Here is a 14,989-nt window from a genome sequence, read left to right on the forward strand (position 1 = left end):
TAGATTGTTGCCGCCGGAATTCCGCCGGAATTTCGTCCGGATGTCCATTACCTTCCACTTTCTTTGTGTTGCCATTGAAAACTCCGGTGGATTTATGAGGACTATGGTTAACTGCTCCTCAGATCTCTGCAGGGTAAATCCAGACAGCTAGCTACACTATCTGTCCAACCTGAGTTTTCTGTTGCACGACTAAAACAACTTTTGAACATACACGTTCCACCAAAACAAGTTCCTTCCCGAGGCTATTTTACAGAGGTACCGTTGCTCCGACTGGCACATAGCACCGCCTAAGATGATTGTGATTTGGTTTGGTTTAAAGAAATGCCAATAAACTAGTGTTTTTCTCCCATCCGGGAATGTTGTGTGGATTAGACCTTCCTCCGCAGCGCTGTGGAGGAAGGTCTGGGAATGCGAGACTACAAGCCAGCTAACATTACTTACTAGTCCAACAGCAAGATGGCCAACTCGGCATCAGTATTGCAGCATTTTTATTTCTTGAATAAAATAAAAACGTGTTTGATATTATTGTAGGTTTCAAGTCTTGGTATTGAAGTTAAATCATGTGAACATTGTCAACAACCAATGGGTGCGCTCCCTCCAGCACCAAACAGTAAGCAGCAAACGGCTAGAGCCAGTGTTGTTTATGGTTGCCCTTAAGTTACCAGCTAACGCTAGCGGTAGTTAGCTAGCTTGGTTACATTTTTTAAAACAAATCTAGTTGTAGTCTTGCAATTTGTGACCCTGCAAGATCCCTATTCTTTACATATTATGACAGTCCTTAATGTTTAATGTGAGATGATTGCCTTTAGATGTGAGATTGTGAGATTGTTTACACTTTTCTAGTGTATGGTAGGCATAAAGCTTTCTGTCAATCAGGAAACTCTGTAAATCACTGAGCTGAGGCTGAGCAACCGGAGGACATCGAAGGGAATACCAGAGGAAATATTTCCATGAAATATGATCCAGTTTTACCAAACTCAGTGGTGGTGAGTGACTTAGTGCCTTAAAGTGTTACGCACTTCTCCCGGAAGATCTTACCCGTAAGCAAAAGTTACATAGTGCGAGAACAGGCGATCGGGCCGCAGAGTGGGAATGACAGAGGCACCATTCTCCCTATTACAAGACAGTGTAGCATTAAATTGATTTTGAAGCTTTTATTATATTATAAAATAAATATGCAATGTTGCTTTAACTTGCAATCAAATTTAGATGATGGTTAGGGATGTCCAAGGACAAAATTTCACTATATACTATCTTCCAAGACTGAAAGCTACAGTCCCCGAAAGTAAAAAACAAAATGTACACCTTATTTTAGGTCAATGAATGAAATGACTGTTGGCTTCTATTTATACATGTTGAATGATTTTTAATTTTGCTTTTTGAAATGTAACTGAATTAAAAGGAAATAAAGTACCAAGTCATCACATGGTTTTCACACATACTGCAGTTGATATAACCTTGGGCTAACCTGACCATATGGAATCACAGCATCCACACTCGAATCCAACACAATCACTGTGTTGAACACAAAGATCATTTGGGCATAGGTCAACTGAGTGGGAGGTATTTTTTCATCATGTCAACATATTAAAAATGTATGTAACAATGTTCCAGTCCAACAAATATAACATTTCAGGAACATTAATATAGTAAACAAACAAATATTTGATATGCAAAGACATAGTGGAGTACTGGCATCCTGAGCAGAGAATTTGTCACACTCCCTCAGTTTGTGTTGTAATCTGAGCTTCTTTGTTCCTCCACACGCGCATGTTTGTGCATGTGAGGGTTTTGTGCGAGGTAAATCCCAGACCATTTTTTTAAATGACTATCAAGTACAGCCCCTTTAAAGGTCTAAGAGCCTGTAAATTGCAGCCATTTCAAGATTCCCCTTAAGGAAGACACACCTCGACACTGGTGGTGGTTATGTGGACAAGACACACACATACCTAACACCAACAACCTAGTGAATCCGTTGGATAGCTATTGAGAGGTGAATCTGCTGTGGCCTGCTTGGAACCAAGGTGGGCCGTCAGGGCCAGTAAGGCCTTCTCTGCTGGCCAAGAAATTGTCAGAATCAAAAAATGTATACTTTCTAATTATATATATATATATATATATATATATATATATATATATATATATATATATATATATATATTTTTTTTTATTAATTTCATATGTATTTTACAAAGTCCGTTCCCACAAATCTCTTACCGTAATTTCATTGCTAGTGTCTCCCTCAGTTGTAGTGCTTCCAGTGTATCTCATAAGTTAGAGCATTTAAGGCCTTTAGAATTCCAAGTGAATCCCTCTGCTGTTTAAGCAAATAGGGACAATGTTGTCAATTGTCATATTCTTTAGCCAATCAAATTTCGAGTTTGCCCTGTTGGGCATATTCTTTGACAGGCCGGAGCATTCTATATGGCCCAGCCACCTATTTTTCGGACCATTTAGCCAACTGAAGCATAACTAGCTAGCATCACATAACCGTAGCAGTAACGTTAGTTCAAGTTCATTTAGAGTTTTAGATGTAAAGTTAATAAAAGAAAGAAGGATATACTTGTCCTCAAATGAGCAGCTTTGGTAAGTTTAATGGATTTTTCTGCATTGTAGTGAAATGATTTTACTAGCTATTACTGCTTGCTTTAGATTGTTGCTGCTGGTGTGAATGATGAGCAGTTTCAGTGGCCGCTGTGTCTTTGTGTGTGCGTGGTGGTATGTGTGTTGAGCCCCAGCAGCTTGGCTGAAATTTGCAAGAGTGTCTTGGGAAGCCTGTTGATTCCTATTGTGTTATTTGTGTTTTTGATTGCTTTGTATGAGTTAATGTGACTGGCCATTGTGGGTTTCTTTTTGTTTCTTTGGTAATTACATTTACAATTTGGATTATATGTGATGCAGCATCATGTATACAGCATGAAAGTAATGGCTTCAGTCACCGTGTATTCATGTCTCTGCAATAGTGTATTAAAACTCTCTACGTGTTGAACCTTGTGTTAAATCACTTTATTCCACACGATAATGCCCAAGTGTCATGGTGAGGTTATTCAAAGGTGGTTGCTGTGGTACTGAAGGCCCAGGTGTAAAATAATATTTGGTTTCTGACTTGAGCTTACACTAAAACTACTAAGTAATTAATTTGTTCTTTATTGTTGTATAGTGGGCAGCATGCTTTACAAGTTTATAAAAATCAAACTTGACACACTAAAGTGACACACATATATCAATGAAATATTGCTTTTTTTTACGCAATTGCATAATATTGGCCAACCCACTGTGTACAGTAGAGCTGTTCCAGAGCTTGGGGCGGGGTGGTCACGGTGGGTCTTGATGTTTGACCCAGGGTCGGTCAATAAGCTTGGTTATGACATTTCACCCTTGACCAGATGAATATTCAATTCAATTCAATTTTATTTATAGTATCAAATCATAACACAAGTTATCTCGAGACACTTTACAGATAGAGTAGGTCTAGACCACACTCTATAATTTACAAAGCACCAACAATTACAGTAATTCCCTCAAGAGCAAGCAGTGCGACAGTGGCGAGGAAAAACTCCCTCTTGGGAAGAAACCTCGGACGGACTCAGGCTCTTGGTAGGCGGTGTCTGACGGTGCCGGTTGGGGATGTGATGAACAGTGGCAATAATAGTCACATTAATATGAATATGTGCATACAATTAAAGATTCCTGTCCTTTCCTTCCTCTATGCCAGGCGAGTTCAAAGAGATAGAGACAACAGCTGAATGATGTTAATCCCTGAGATGCCACTGAGACAGATGGTACTAAAAGGTCAGATGAGGAGAGGGAAGGTCATAACAGGAAAGGAGGAGAAGAAAAGAGGAAACATTAGAAACGATGCTCAGGCTAGTTTGTTCTACCTTCCACTCCAACTGTCTGTTCTTTAGTTTGGATTGTCTTTTCCTTTCTGTTATGTCACAGCCTCTTTTCTGCCTTTCTTCCTCCATCAATATCTCTCGCCAGCTCTCCCCCTCCCCTCTCACTGCCTCGCTCTCTTTCTCTCCTTCTGACTCCTCTGCCTTGGAAAGAGACGATCCAGAAATAAGGCCATAAATAAGAAATCAACGGCCTTTTCTGTCCCACCACATTACAGGCTTTTGATGTATGCTTTCTGCAGTAGTATTACTCACCAGCCTCAAATCAATGCTCTAATCTTTCCCCTGCCAGATTGATTTCAGTGGAAGTGACAACAGCGTGGAAAGGTGCAGAACAGATCTGTACACTGTAGGCCATTTTCAAAATACTAGCAAAGAAGTGTTATATAGGGACAGCTGCTTAGGTAGATTAAGTAAGATGCCAGATATCATATAGGCACAGAGGTGTGCAAGCATAATATATCTTTCCAGTTTTGGTCTTTAATCCCCAACTGGTCCATCCTCGTGGCCAAACAGTTCACTATCACAGAACCATACTTTAAATTCTGATCAAGGTCCCAAATTTTGAGTTCTAAACCATAAGAAAGACGATTTAAAAAGGTTACTAGTGTTTGTTATGTGTCTCAGGAGGCAGAGCGGTCGTCTACTAATTGGAACGTCGGTGGTTCAATCCCTGGCCCCTGCCGTCTACATGTTGAAATGTCCTTGGGCAAGATACAGAACCCTACATTCACAAATTGCTGTGAATGTTTACATGATGAGCAGCTAGTATGGTAGCCTTGTTGTATACATGTGTGTGTATTGTTGTGAATGGTGCCTGTAGCGGAAAAAAAGGAACTACGAGAAGAAAGTGGAACTACAATTTAAGGATGTGTACAATTCCTTGCATGCTGTGACAGATTACAAGCCCACACCCTACTTCTCAAGTGCTGATGGGCCTCTAGCAAGTGAGTTAAACACATTTTATGCTCACTTTGAGGCAGTCGGCAGCCAACAAGCAAAAGCAGCTGATGCAGAGGTTAATGGATGGGTGCACCTCTCACATCCATCTCCCTTTCTGAGCATGACGTCAGGGGGGCTTTCAAACAAGTGAACCCCAAAAAAGCAGTAGGACCTGATAGCATCAGGAGCCAAACCTGGAAAGTAACCATTTCGGTACTAGGATTAGGCATTGACAACCGGTTCCAACTTGGAATAGTTTCAAAAATTGCGATTCCAATGGAATAGTTTTTTTTATTGGAACTGTTTGGAAAATTTGGTTTCAAATCCGATCATCCGTACCAATATTTCACACGCGGAAGTTTTGGATCCGTAGTGGCCACCGTACATCCACTAGTTGTGTTGCAGCCATGGAGCACATTAAGCGGCGCTTTAAAGTGTGGCTTTATTTAACGTTGAACTAGCCCAGTAAAAACTGTAAATCACCATTGAATCAAAATAAAATGTTCCTCTTATCTGTGAAATAAGCATGTGACCCATTTCAACTCCACCCCTCAAAGAATTGAAATCGAGAATTGATAAAACCTGGAATCGAAAGGAAGAATTGGAACTGGAATCAGAATTGTTAAAATCAAAACGATGCCCAACCCTATTCGGTAACATATTCTCTGTCGTCAAACTGTCCTTCTCCGTCAGTCTCGGAAGCTGTGTTTGGTCCCGTCCAGCCTTGTTCGCTGGGAGCTCTTTTAACCATAAACAGCTAGCAGAGTGCTATATTTGATTCTGCATATTTACTTTTTCGCCACGAAGGGATTTGCAGATATTAGTTGGCATTTATAGCAGCTAAGTACGCTGCATGTGCGTTACCCACCCACCATGCTAGCGATTTAGCTGACTCTGCCGTGACTGCGACCTCCCAGTGAACACGGCCAAAGTCAACGGACCGCGATCGAATACAGCCTCCAAGACTGACGGAGGAGTCTATTTTGAAGACAGGGAATACAATACTGAAATGGTTCCTTTCCGGGTTTGGCTCCTGGCACCAAAGGGCTGAACGTACAGCCAACTAGCTACTGTAATGGCGGCTAATCATAGTTGGCTGCAGTTACAGCTGTTACTTTAGCAACAAGTAGCCTAAAGCTATCTGTCCAAAACCCCATAAATCACATCGGTACTGTATTCACTGTCGTCAAACTTATAACATTTATGACAACCCAAATGACAAGTCCAAATGGTTCCACTTTACTTGAGGTCAAGGGAATTATTCATGACACCATTATAAAAGCATTTGACAGTGTAATCAAACTTTATGACATCTTTTTGAGAAGTTCAAATTGTTTCACTTTAATTATTCATGACACAAATGTAATGGTATCATGACAGCCAATGCAAAACCCAGTTTAATGTAATGTTAACACATATAGCTAAAAAGTATCTTTTAAGTTTGATAATTTGTCCTGCTATGACATATTTATGACAGGTTATGTTATCTAGGTTAATGTCAAGTTGTCATAACACAGAGCTCTCAAACAGTGCTAACTTAGTGGCTGGGTTAGCTAAGTTGGTAAAGCAGGTGCATTCAGTCTTGTTTCTTGCCATCTAGCAAATGTTATACTACTCTCTTTTAGCTCTGATTTCTCTAGATTCACATTGCATTAAGCAATTTCATAAAAAAAATTGTGATTAGTGCAGCTTTATAAAATTAAAGAGTACAATCCAATACAGAGTAAATCTGTGTTTGATTCATAGATATGACCAGGAAAAAATGCTTTTGTGTCACAATTCAGCAGCTATGAGCCAACATTGCTACATATTGGCACTGTTGGACCTGATAAGCACCAAACCAGAATTACTTGTCCCTTGGCCTCTCTATACAGACCACTCCGTACTTCACATTGTGAAGGGGAAAAACTGGAAAATTAGAAATCAGTTAGAAATCTTCATGAAAGGGGAAAATACATTAGATCACATAATAGACGTGAGCGCTGCTGGTATAAGGCAGAGGCCCCCTGTCATCTCCACCATGGCTTCAATTATTTACAGTAATTACACCAAGATATTACAAATTTATCTGGAAATGATATATTTATGTTTGCAAGCTACATCTGTGAAGGCCTGAGTGAGTGTTGTGTCTGTTTCCCTCACCCGACCCTGTAGTTAGGCTGCTGGCAGTCTGCCTTTCACTCTCAGTCTTGGTCAGGCTGACCTCCAACACTTTCTACCTGAGGGCCTCGAATGTGTGTGTGTACGTATGCGTGATGTGTGCCGCTGAGTGGATGAACTGGGTACTAAGGTTATCATCCAAGAGTCTGCTCAACTGGAGACAGACTTGAGGCTCGCTGGCCAGGAATGAATCAGGTCAACTGGAACACACACACACACACACACACACACACACACACAAAAAAAAAAAAAAAAAAAACAAAAAAACACACAAACAGACATATTGCACAACTGACCTTTACTTTCTCTTCCGTTCTTCGGTTGTGGAGCAAAAGGCCCTACTGTGTTTTTTTGTTTTTTTTAAGGAAGGCCAGTTTTAGACACAAGGAATTAATTGTTCTTTACATAATGCAAAAAATATATTAAATACTATAAACAAAATATAGCATAAGATATAAGAGACCCAAATTTAAAGTTTAACAATTTTTTTGTGTAAGAAATAATGGTAGGAGGAGGATAAAGCAGTTGGACATAATGTGTTTGTGGAAACTGCTACTAAGCTTCAAGCTTTTGACATTGGGCATTTCTGACTTGGCGTTTCCCATGGCAGTGGTTTACTGACGTCTGATAGCTGTCGTTGGTTAGCAACAGGACCGAAACTTTTTTCTTTTTTCTTTAATTGCTCGACTATGGCAAGTTAATTAGGTCTCTGTTGCAGAGAATAAACATCCCACTAAATCATTCCCTGGCTGTTGGAACTGAAGTAAGATATTATTTATTGATTAACATTACAGTATAGTTATTGTCAGTGGTACCAAGGGACACTGGAGTGCAATGCTGTCACTTTATAGCATGCTGTAGCACCCTCTTTGTCTCCTTGTTTCCTGTCTGCCTCTCTACTATCATCTGTCCAATAAGGCAAAAAATGAAATGAATGAAACAAACAATAATTTGATTAAAGAAAAACATTACAACAAATCAGAAATTAATACGAGAGAAAATACAGAGGATAGAAGTGCAAAAGAAGAAGCTCTATCTTGTAGCACGCTGAATCTTTGTAATGTGGAAATGAATGGAGCTCAGGGTAAATCATGCATGTTATGTCCTTGGCTGATAAAGGTTATTCCAATTATAGTGTGGCACTGAGAAATACGATTTTCTTGCAGTACAGCGAGGGGTGTATTTCCTGTGAGATTGATACAGTCTAGGTGTGGAACAGGGGGATCAATACATCAATAATCCCAGCAGAGTAGTTGGTTAGAACAGCGAGCTGCAGCGATTTTATACTCAAATAAAAATCCAAAGCTGAAGCTATGCCAAGTCCTCTACCTGCTAAGAGAGTGGCCACATCAGTGGCACTGTTTGCATCAAGATGACAGACACTTCACTGTGAGAGCAGAGCCAGACAGACACTCTGTGATTTGGACTATGCATCTCAGTATGGGGTGCCAGCACAAGCAAGGAAATCCATAAATGTTTGCTCACACTGCAGCCAAATGTGTCCCAGTTATTTATTTTTTCCCTAACATGACAGCTGTTGTCGAATCAGTATGAAAAGCAAAATGTTACATGGACACTCAGATTTCCAATTCAAAATCTGGAACACAATGGTGTGTTTCATAGTCAGATCCGAGGCCTACGACAGCGTTCAAGACACAGCATGAATTGACTGATTGAATTGCTGCTTCTTCCTAAATACCAATCAGAATCTAAATGCACATAATTGACAGGTGTTGAAAACACACAGCAGAAGTGTAAGCATATAAATGGACATGGTGTCTTTTATTATTGTTACTGTGGTAAACATGCATGCATTTGTTTAGAAATGTTTTTTAATTGCTTTGCAAAAGATCAAAACATGACAAAAAAAGTAAAAGAAGAGCAGACTCGAGCAGCAATAAAAGCAATTAAGACTAAGACAGAAAAAGTTAAAGCGGATATAAAAGCGTTTGATTGTCGTCTAAAAAGCACACAAATCAAATACAAAAATGAATTTTTCTGTTGAGTTTTTCTGTTGAAGAGGGTTTTCACTAAAGGGGTAAAAGTCTAACTTAATCAATCAGTTCAATAGTGATGACTTTTAATTTGACTAAATTAAAGTCATTATCAAGAGGCTCTAAGTAAAATGTTGGTGCATCTAAATCTTTAAATGTACCCTTTAATACCATTTCTTAAATTTTATATGCCCCTGGTCTACTTACTATCATTTTCCTGGAGCTTTAACAACTGAGTTTGCTCAGTTGTCATTATTGACATTTTAGGGAAAAGATGCTTCAGTCAAGATTATTTTGAGATTAAGAGGTCTAGAAGGAACTTTTATACTCAACTCTTACCTTTTGGTTTTGGAGCCTGGATATACAGCTTTGGGAATATGCTGATGTTGTGTGAAAAGTTAATTTATATGCATGCAGGTCTTAAAATTAAATTTCAAAAATCATCTACAGGTGTTACTTATCTTAAAACATGGGTCGTTGTCCAACGATGGAAAAATCTCTGAAACTCATAAAGCACTACATACTGTAATTGTTTATCTGCGCATTTCCTCCATACTTCATCACAAAACATATCATACAGACAACTTAATTAGACTTTCTGTTCTGTGCTCAGGTTGGAATGACGTGATACATGAATGCAGCAGTGGAGAAAAAATAAAAACTAACTTAATTCAAATCTTGTGGCTGTTTTCTACAGATGACAGCAGAAGCCATTCTCCGCTTGGTCAATGATCCTGTGCTGCCATTCTACCCTCTGGACATTGCCCTGGATGTCCAAAACAAACTCAAAGGTAACGCTAAATATAATAAAATGTTAGTGGTGATGGTGATGATAATGTGCAGTGTTATGAACTTTATTTAATAAGGTAGTCTTAGCCTACTATTGAGCAGTATAACAAGCAAACAACCAAAATTGATGAAGAGCTATTAAAAGCAATTACAGGAGTCATCAAACACATCAGATGATAATCCTTTAAAATAAAAAAAAGGGGTAATGAACAAAACTAGTAGACTAGTTAGCAATTCACAGTTCAGTGGATTTAAATAGGCTGTAGTATCTGAAACTAGGTTTGCATAATGCACTATGATAAACAGGGTTTTGCTGCTGAAGTAATGGTGGGGCATGTGTGCAGACTTAAAAGTTGACTGAACAATAGTTTTATGGTTTAGAAAATGCACACAGCCTTAAATGTGAGACAGAAAGCCTCTGTGTTATATTTCATTTGTGAGTCAAATGTTGACTGAGAATTTTGAATGAAGTTACGTCAGATTCGTATTTGTATGACTGTATTGTATGAAAAAAAAATGTAATGGCAGGATAGTCAGAGAAAGCGGTGAATGTAGAGAAATACAATGTCCTTGGTCTTATCTGTATTTAAAACAAGTATATGATTACGAAGTGATAATTGGAAAGGGTTAAAGGCGAACTGAAGATAAGTTACTACCTGCATTTGTTAGGAACCCAGGACATATGCAATTTGGTCATTTGCATAAAAATGAACATTGCTACTGTTTAGTATACTGATACCGATTAGAAAAAAATATGTTATTTTTGTATAATGCAAATAGTAAAGGACCAAAAATAGACCCCTGTGGCACCCCATTACTGATAAGAGGGCTTGACTCAGCACCATCTGCTATAAAAATCTGAGTTCTTCCTGTAGGATAGGTATGGAACCAGCTGAGTGCAACCAGTCAATCATCTTTATCTAATGACTGTAGTTTGTTAGGTAGGTAAGGGTGTAACCTAAGCAGTGCTTAGAGAACATCTGCAGTAGTAACCAAACTGAAAGAAAATTTGCATTCAGAGAAATAAATAAAGAAAGAAAGAAAGAAAGAAAGAAAGAAAGAAAGAAAGAAAGAAACAGAGGCATTGAGGACTTCCTCTGCTGGTAATGGTAATTATGTGCAGCTGAATCAGCAGACATATTATTAAATAGAAAAACAGAGGAGAGAAAAACAGATTCTAGTTTGATTTGTGGTGGGAGATGTGACTGTGTCTTATTCTTAAGAGATCCTATAGTTTTTCAGAATTTGGAGTAGATATTATCATTATCATGCTGTTGCAGATGTTTCTTTGCTGTCTAAAGGTTAACCAGTCCTCTGGAGTACCACTCCATCAAGCCCTGGACAAAGATTTATCTCTGTTCATGTTTTTTGTGCTGAGCATGTCTGTCAGGGCAACCCAGTCTCACGGCAGTTCGTGTAAATGTACACGTTATTCTTAATCTATTGATACGTGTTCACGGAGACGTTTTTCTCGTTTTTTACGTGTAACTGTTACGTTATTTTATCGGGAAAGGTCGCCGGGAGGCGGCCGAAAAGGTCGCGCACGGGCCGCCACTCGCGATCGGGGAAATGAGGCGCCACACGCCGGCTAAAACAACGTCACGGGCCGCCACTCGCGATCGGGGAAATGAGGCGCCACACGCCGGCCAAAACAACGGAACGCAGGACACGGGAAATGAAACGCCACAATAACGAGACGGTTGGGGTTAGGAAAAAAAAAGAACGGGGAAAGGAACCGTCACACGCGGGACACGGGAAATGAAACGCCACAATAACGAGACGGTTGGGGTTAGGAAAAAAAAAGAACGGGGAAAGGAACCGTCACACGCGGGACACGCCAACAAAGGAACTGCAACGCGCGGGACAAAGGTACTGCCACACGCGGGGCGCGATCCCCGGTCTCCGGCGTGAAAGTCCTGTGTTGTTTGACCCATCCACCACCCCGACCATATATTACTCCCTAATTTCGTTCTGTGGCCACGAAATATGCTTCCCATTGAAATACATTGGTTCACATTTTCGTGTTTTCCACCACGTAAAAAACGACAAAAACGTCTCCGTGGACACGTATCAATAGATTCAAATAACGTCACATTTACACGAACTTCCATGAGACCGGGCTGGTCAGGGATAATATTAAAATGCAGTGAAATATTTTCCAGTGTAGGATTAGAAACGTATAGAGTTATATCAATCATTGAAAAAATCCTGAATATTAAAATATTTGTCTTTTATTGATAATTTGTGTTTGAGACATAGGAACGATCGGACAGTGATCTCATCAAGAGCAAAATCTCCAGAGGCAGGGTGTGTGGTGTGTGGTCTGTTAGTAAGCGTGTTGTTGATTAATCTTTTAGCTAAGATGCTTTTTGTAATTTGTTCTGGTGGGTTTAGATATACTAAAAAAGAGATTAAGTTTGAGGCCATTTTCTTTTTATTTGTTAGAGGTGTCAGAGAAGTTATGAGGGGCTGGTGTGTAGATACACCTTCCCAGCACCAAACGGCAAACAAACAAAGTTAGCAATAAGCTAGAGCATTAAGCAGTTTTTCGACCAAACCAGAGCTGAAAGGAGAATATTAGATTTTGGACTTACATTTGCCAGACATGACTCCAACTAATGCTAACATTGCTCCTTGTCTACTGGATGTGTAAATGGGCAACTGTTTGCAAACTGTTTGTTTCTGATATCAATTTTATTAGATGATATGTTTAATGGGTTGTTGTGCTGCTCCCCATTAGCCATTTCACAGAATCAAGAGGTATAATTACAGTTTATTTCAACTTGGGTTTTGTTTTCATAGCTCTGGCCGTCAGTTTCATCAGGTATGGGAACATTCGACTTACCAAAGATTTCAAAACACAGTGGCATTGCTAAAAATAGATATAACGGGGCAGGTAACACACACATCAGACGGTAGTTACAAACAAAGTCAACAGTTATGCCAGATTAGTTTTTCTCTTCATATGAAGGTAAAACCAAAAGTGAATGCACCCAGAATATTGCTAAAAATCCCTCACTGCACAGACAACTTGTCAGTCATTTGGTTTTTGAAAGTGATATTTGATTCTGCACTGTGCAGCAAACAAAATTAGTATTGGATTCTTTACACAGAACAGAACACTGCAGTATGCACCGTGTGTGTGTGTGTGTGTGTGTGTGTGTGTGTGTGTGTGTGTGTGTGTGTGTGTGTGTGTGTGTGTGTGTGTGTGTGTGTGTGTGTGCGTGCGTCCATGCGTGCATGCCTGTGTGTGCCTGTTTTGGACTTTCATGCAGGCATTACTCATGCCCACTGTCCAGCCAGCCAGCTTGAGCATCAATCTCTAATACCCTCTACAACAAATATGAACACGTCCACACAGAAAGCAAAATGACATGCTATGCACACACACAAGCAAGGGATCCCACAGGTGTGCACATAACTTGCTGGCAGGCAAAAAACACTTTTGTAGAATGTTTTTACATGTACATACACACAAATACACCACACACACGTCCACTACACACACAAAGTCTTTTCACGAGACTCTCTCCCAGAAGAATGATTTAGTGCTGGTTCATGTGTTTAGCTGAACTTACCGATCTCTCCTCTCATGATTTCACAACACGGTGACCTTGATTTCCGCATTTGTAAAAATTCAAACCAAGTGTTCAACATCTTCTCTCTTTCTTCTGTGACATCAGACCTTTCAAAGGCCTTCTATTTAATGGTTAGTATAGAAGTTGAAATCTTTTATAGAGTATTATATAAATGCTAGTCTATCACAGGGCTGACACACAGAAAACCTTATCAAAAATTACATCGACCACATGTTTCATTATGTTATGTTTAAATACCTTTATGTACTTTGATTCTGCACTATATTATTTTGCAGGTTTCCATATTGTAATTTTACACAGGGATAGGCTACACAGATGGCTGTCTTTATTAACCATTTAAATATTCTGACTCATCTCCAGGATCTAACAGTAATTTACTGTCCTCTATTTAAGTGTGCTGCCTGCCCATTTCCAGTTTAGTCTCTTAACTTCCGGTTGCTTTTGGTGGCTATAGTACATACAAGTCAAAAGTCTAGGCCCTGTTTCACACAGCAGTTTTTTTCAACCTGGACCAACAACAATTTTTGAAATTAGTCCAGTATTAAGCATGAACACTGTAACCAGCAGCCACAGACCGGGCTGCAATGCAACCCTATGGGGCAAATTTGCGTCATCAATTTGGTCCACTAAAAGTGCTTTATTTTGCCACTGAAAGGCTCAGATTATTAAGTTTATTTTAGATTAATAAGTGTCAACATTATAGAAAGGATCCCTACAGATATAGTCATTTTTAAAACCTATTAAAGACCTTTCTGTTTTACCAGACACCGCTCTAAGGTCGCTAGCGCTAAACCCACCAGACTCCATTTAAAAAAACAATACTTTTAGCGTTTATAGAGCCAACATATTTTCACATGTAAATCGGTAAACTATGTGTTTATGTCAACCAAAACTAGAGTTGTGATGGTTGGAAAAGTGGAAAGACGACCCAAAACGGCTTTTTCTAGTTTTATTTTGTTTCTGTTGACTTTGAATTAAGTGTAATTTACAATGCTAAAATTATTGTTTATTTACATGGAGTCTGGTGGCTTTAGCAAACGCAATTTTGCAGATGTTTTTATGTTAAAATATATAAAAAATATATATATTGTACTCTTTAAACAGTAGGTCAACCTCCTTAGAAGTCCTCTCCATAATGTTGTCAGACACTTAGGGCTAGATTTATCAAGCAGTTTGCGCCTGTTTCCAGGCGTTAATTGGTCGCAAAGACGGACGTAACCGATGCGGCATATTTACAAACAGGGCGCACTTGGGTAGAATCGCAGATTGTCTGCCACATGAGCGAGAAGAGACAAGTTGCGCTTTCAATATGTGTTCGTGGGAGGGTCGTGGGGAAAGTGGGAGTTCCACCCAAAAAGGTGGGAGGATAAGCGCCAAGTGCGCCTAATTATATATTCCGTGGTAATTACAAAGACTGTCAGTAAGAGGCCTCTATTCTGCGGGGAAATTCTCCGCCTCTTAAAAGCAGGTCTAAACCAGCTGCAATCGAGTTTCCTCGTAGACCTTTATGCCGCTGGTGAAATGGCAACAGTAATTTGAGCAAGACGAAGACATAGGCGAGACTGAAAATATTTTTAACACAAGAATCACACTTTGTCAGTGAACACAA

General features: G+C 39.5%; 1 protein-coding gene and 1 long non-coding RNA gene across 2 annotated transcripts in view; one reads left to right on the forward strand and one right to left on the reverse strand.

Annotated features, from left to right (window-relative positions):
• The window catches only part of LOC120566032 (inactive N-acetylated-alpha-linked acidic dipeptidase-like protein 2), a 519,707-nt gene that overhangs the window by 460,586 nt on the left and 44,132 nt on the right, over positions 1-14,989 (forward strand). Inside the window, exon 14 of the mRNA XM_039812233.1 lies at positions 9,690-9,783. Within this exon, the coding sequence (XP_039668167.1) occupies positions 9,690-9,783 (94 nt within the window). The remainder of the gene's footprint in view (positions 1-9,689; positions 9,784-14,989) is intronic.
• LOC120566033 overlaps positions 1-14,989 on the reverse strand; it is a 56,842-nt gene that overhangs the window by 19,527 nt on the left and 22,326 nt on the right. The gene's annotated exons all lie outside the window — the stretch shown is intronic.

The sequence above is a fragment of the Perca fluviatilis genome, chromosome 9, assembly GCF_010015445.1.
Source record: "Perca fluviatilis chromosome 9, GENO_Pfluv_1.0, whole genome shotgun sequence".
Lineage (NCBI taxonomy): Eukaryota > Metazoa > Chordata > Actinopteri > Perciformes > Percidae > Perca > Perca fluviatilis.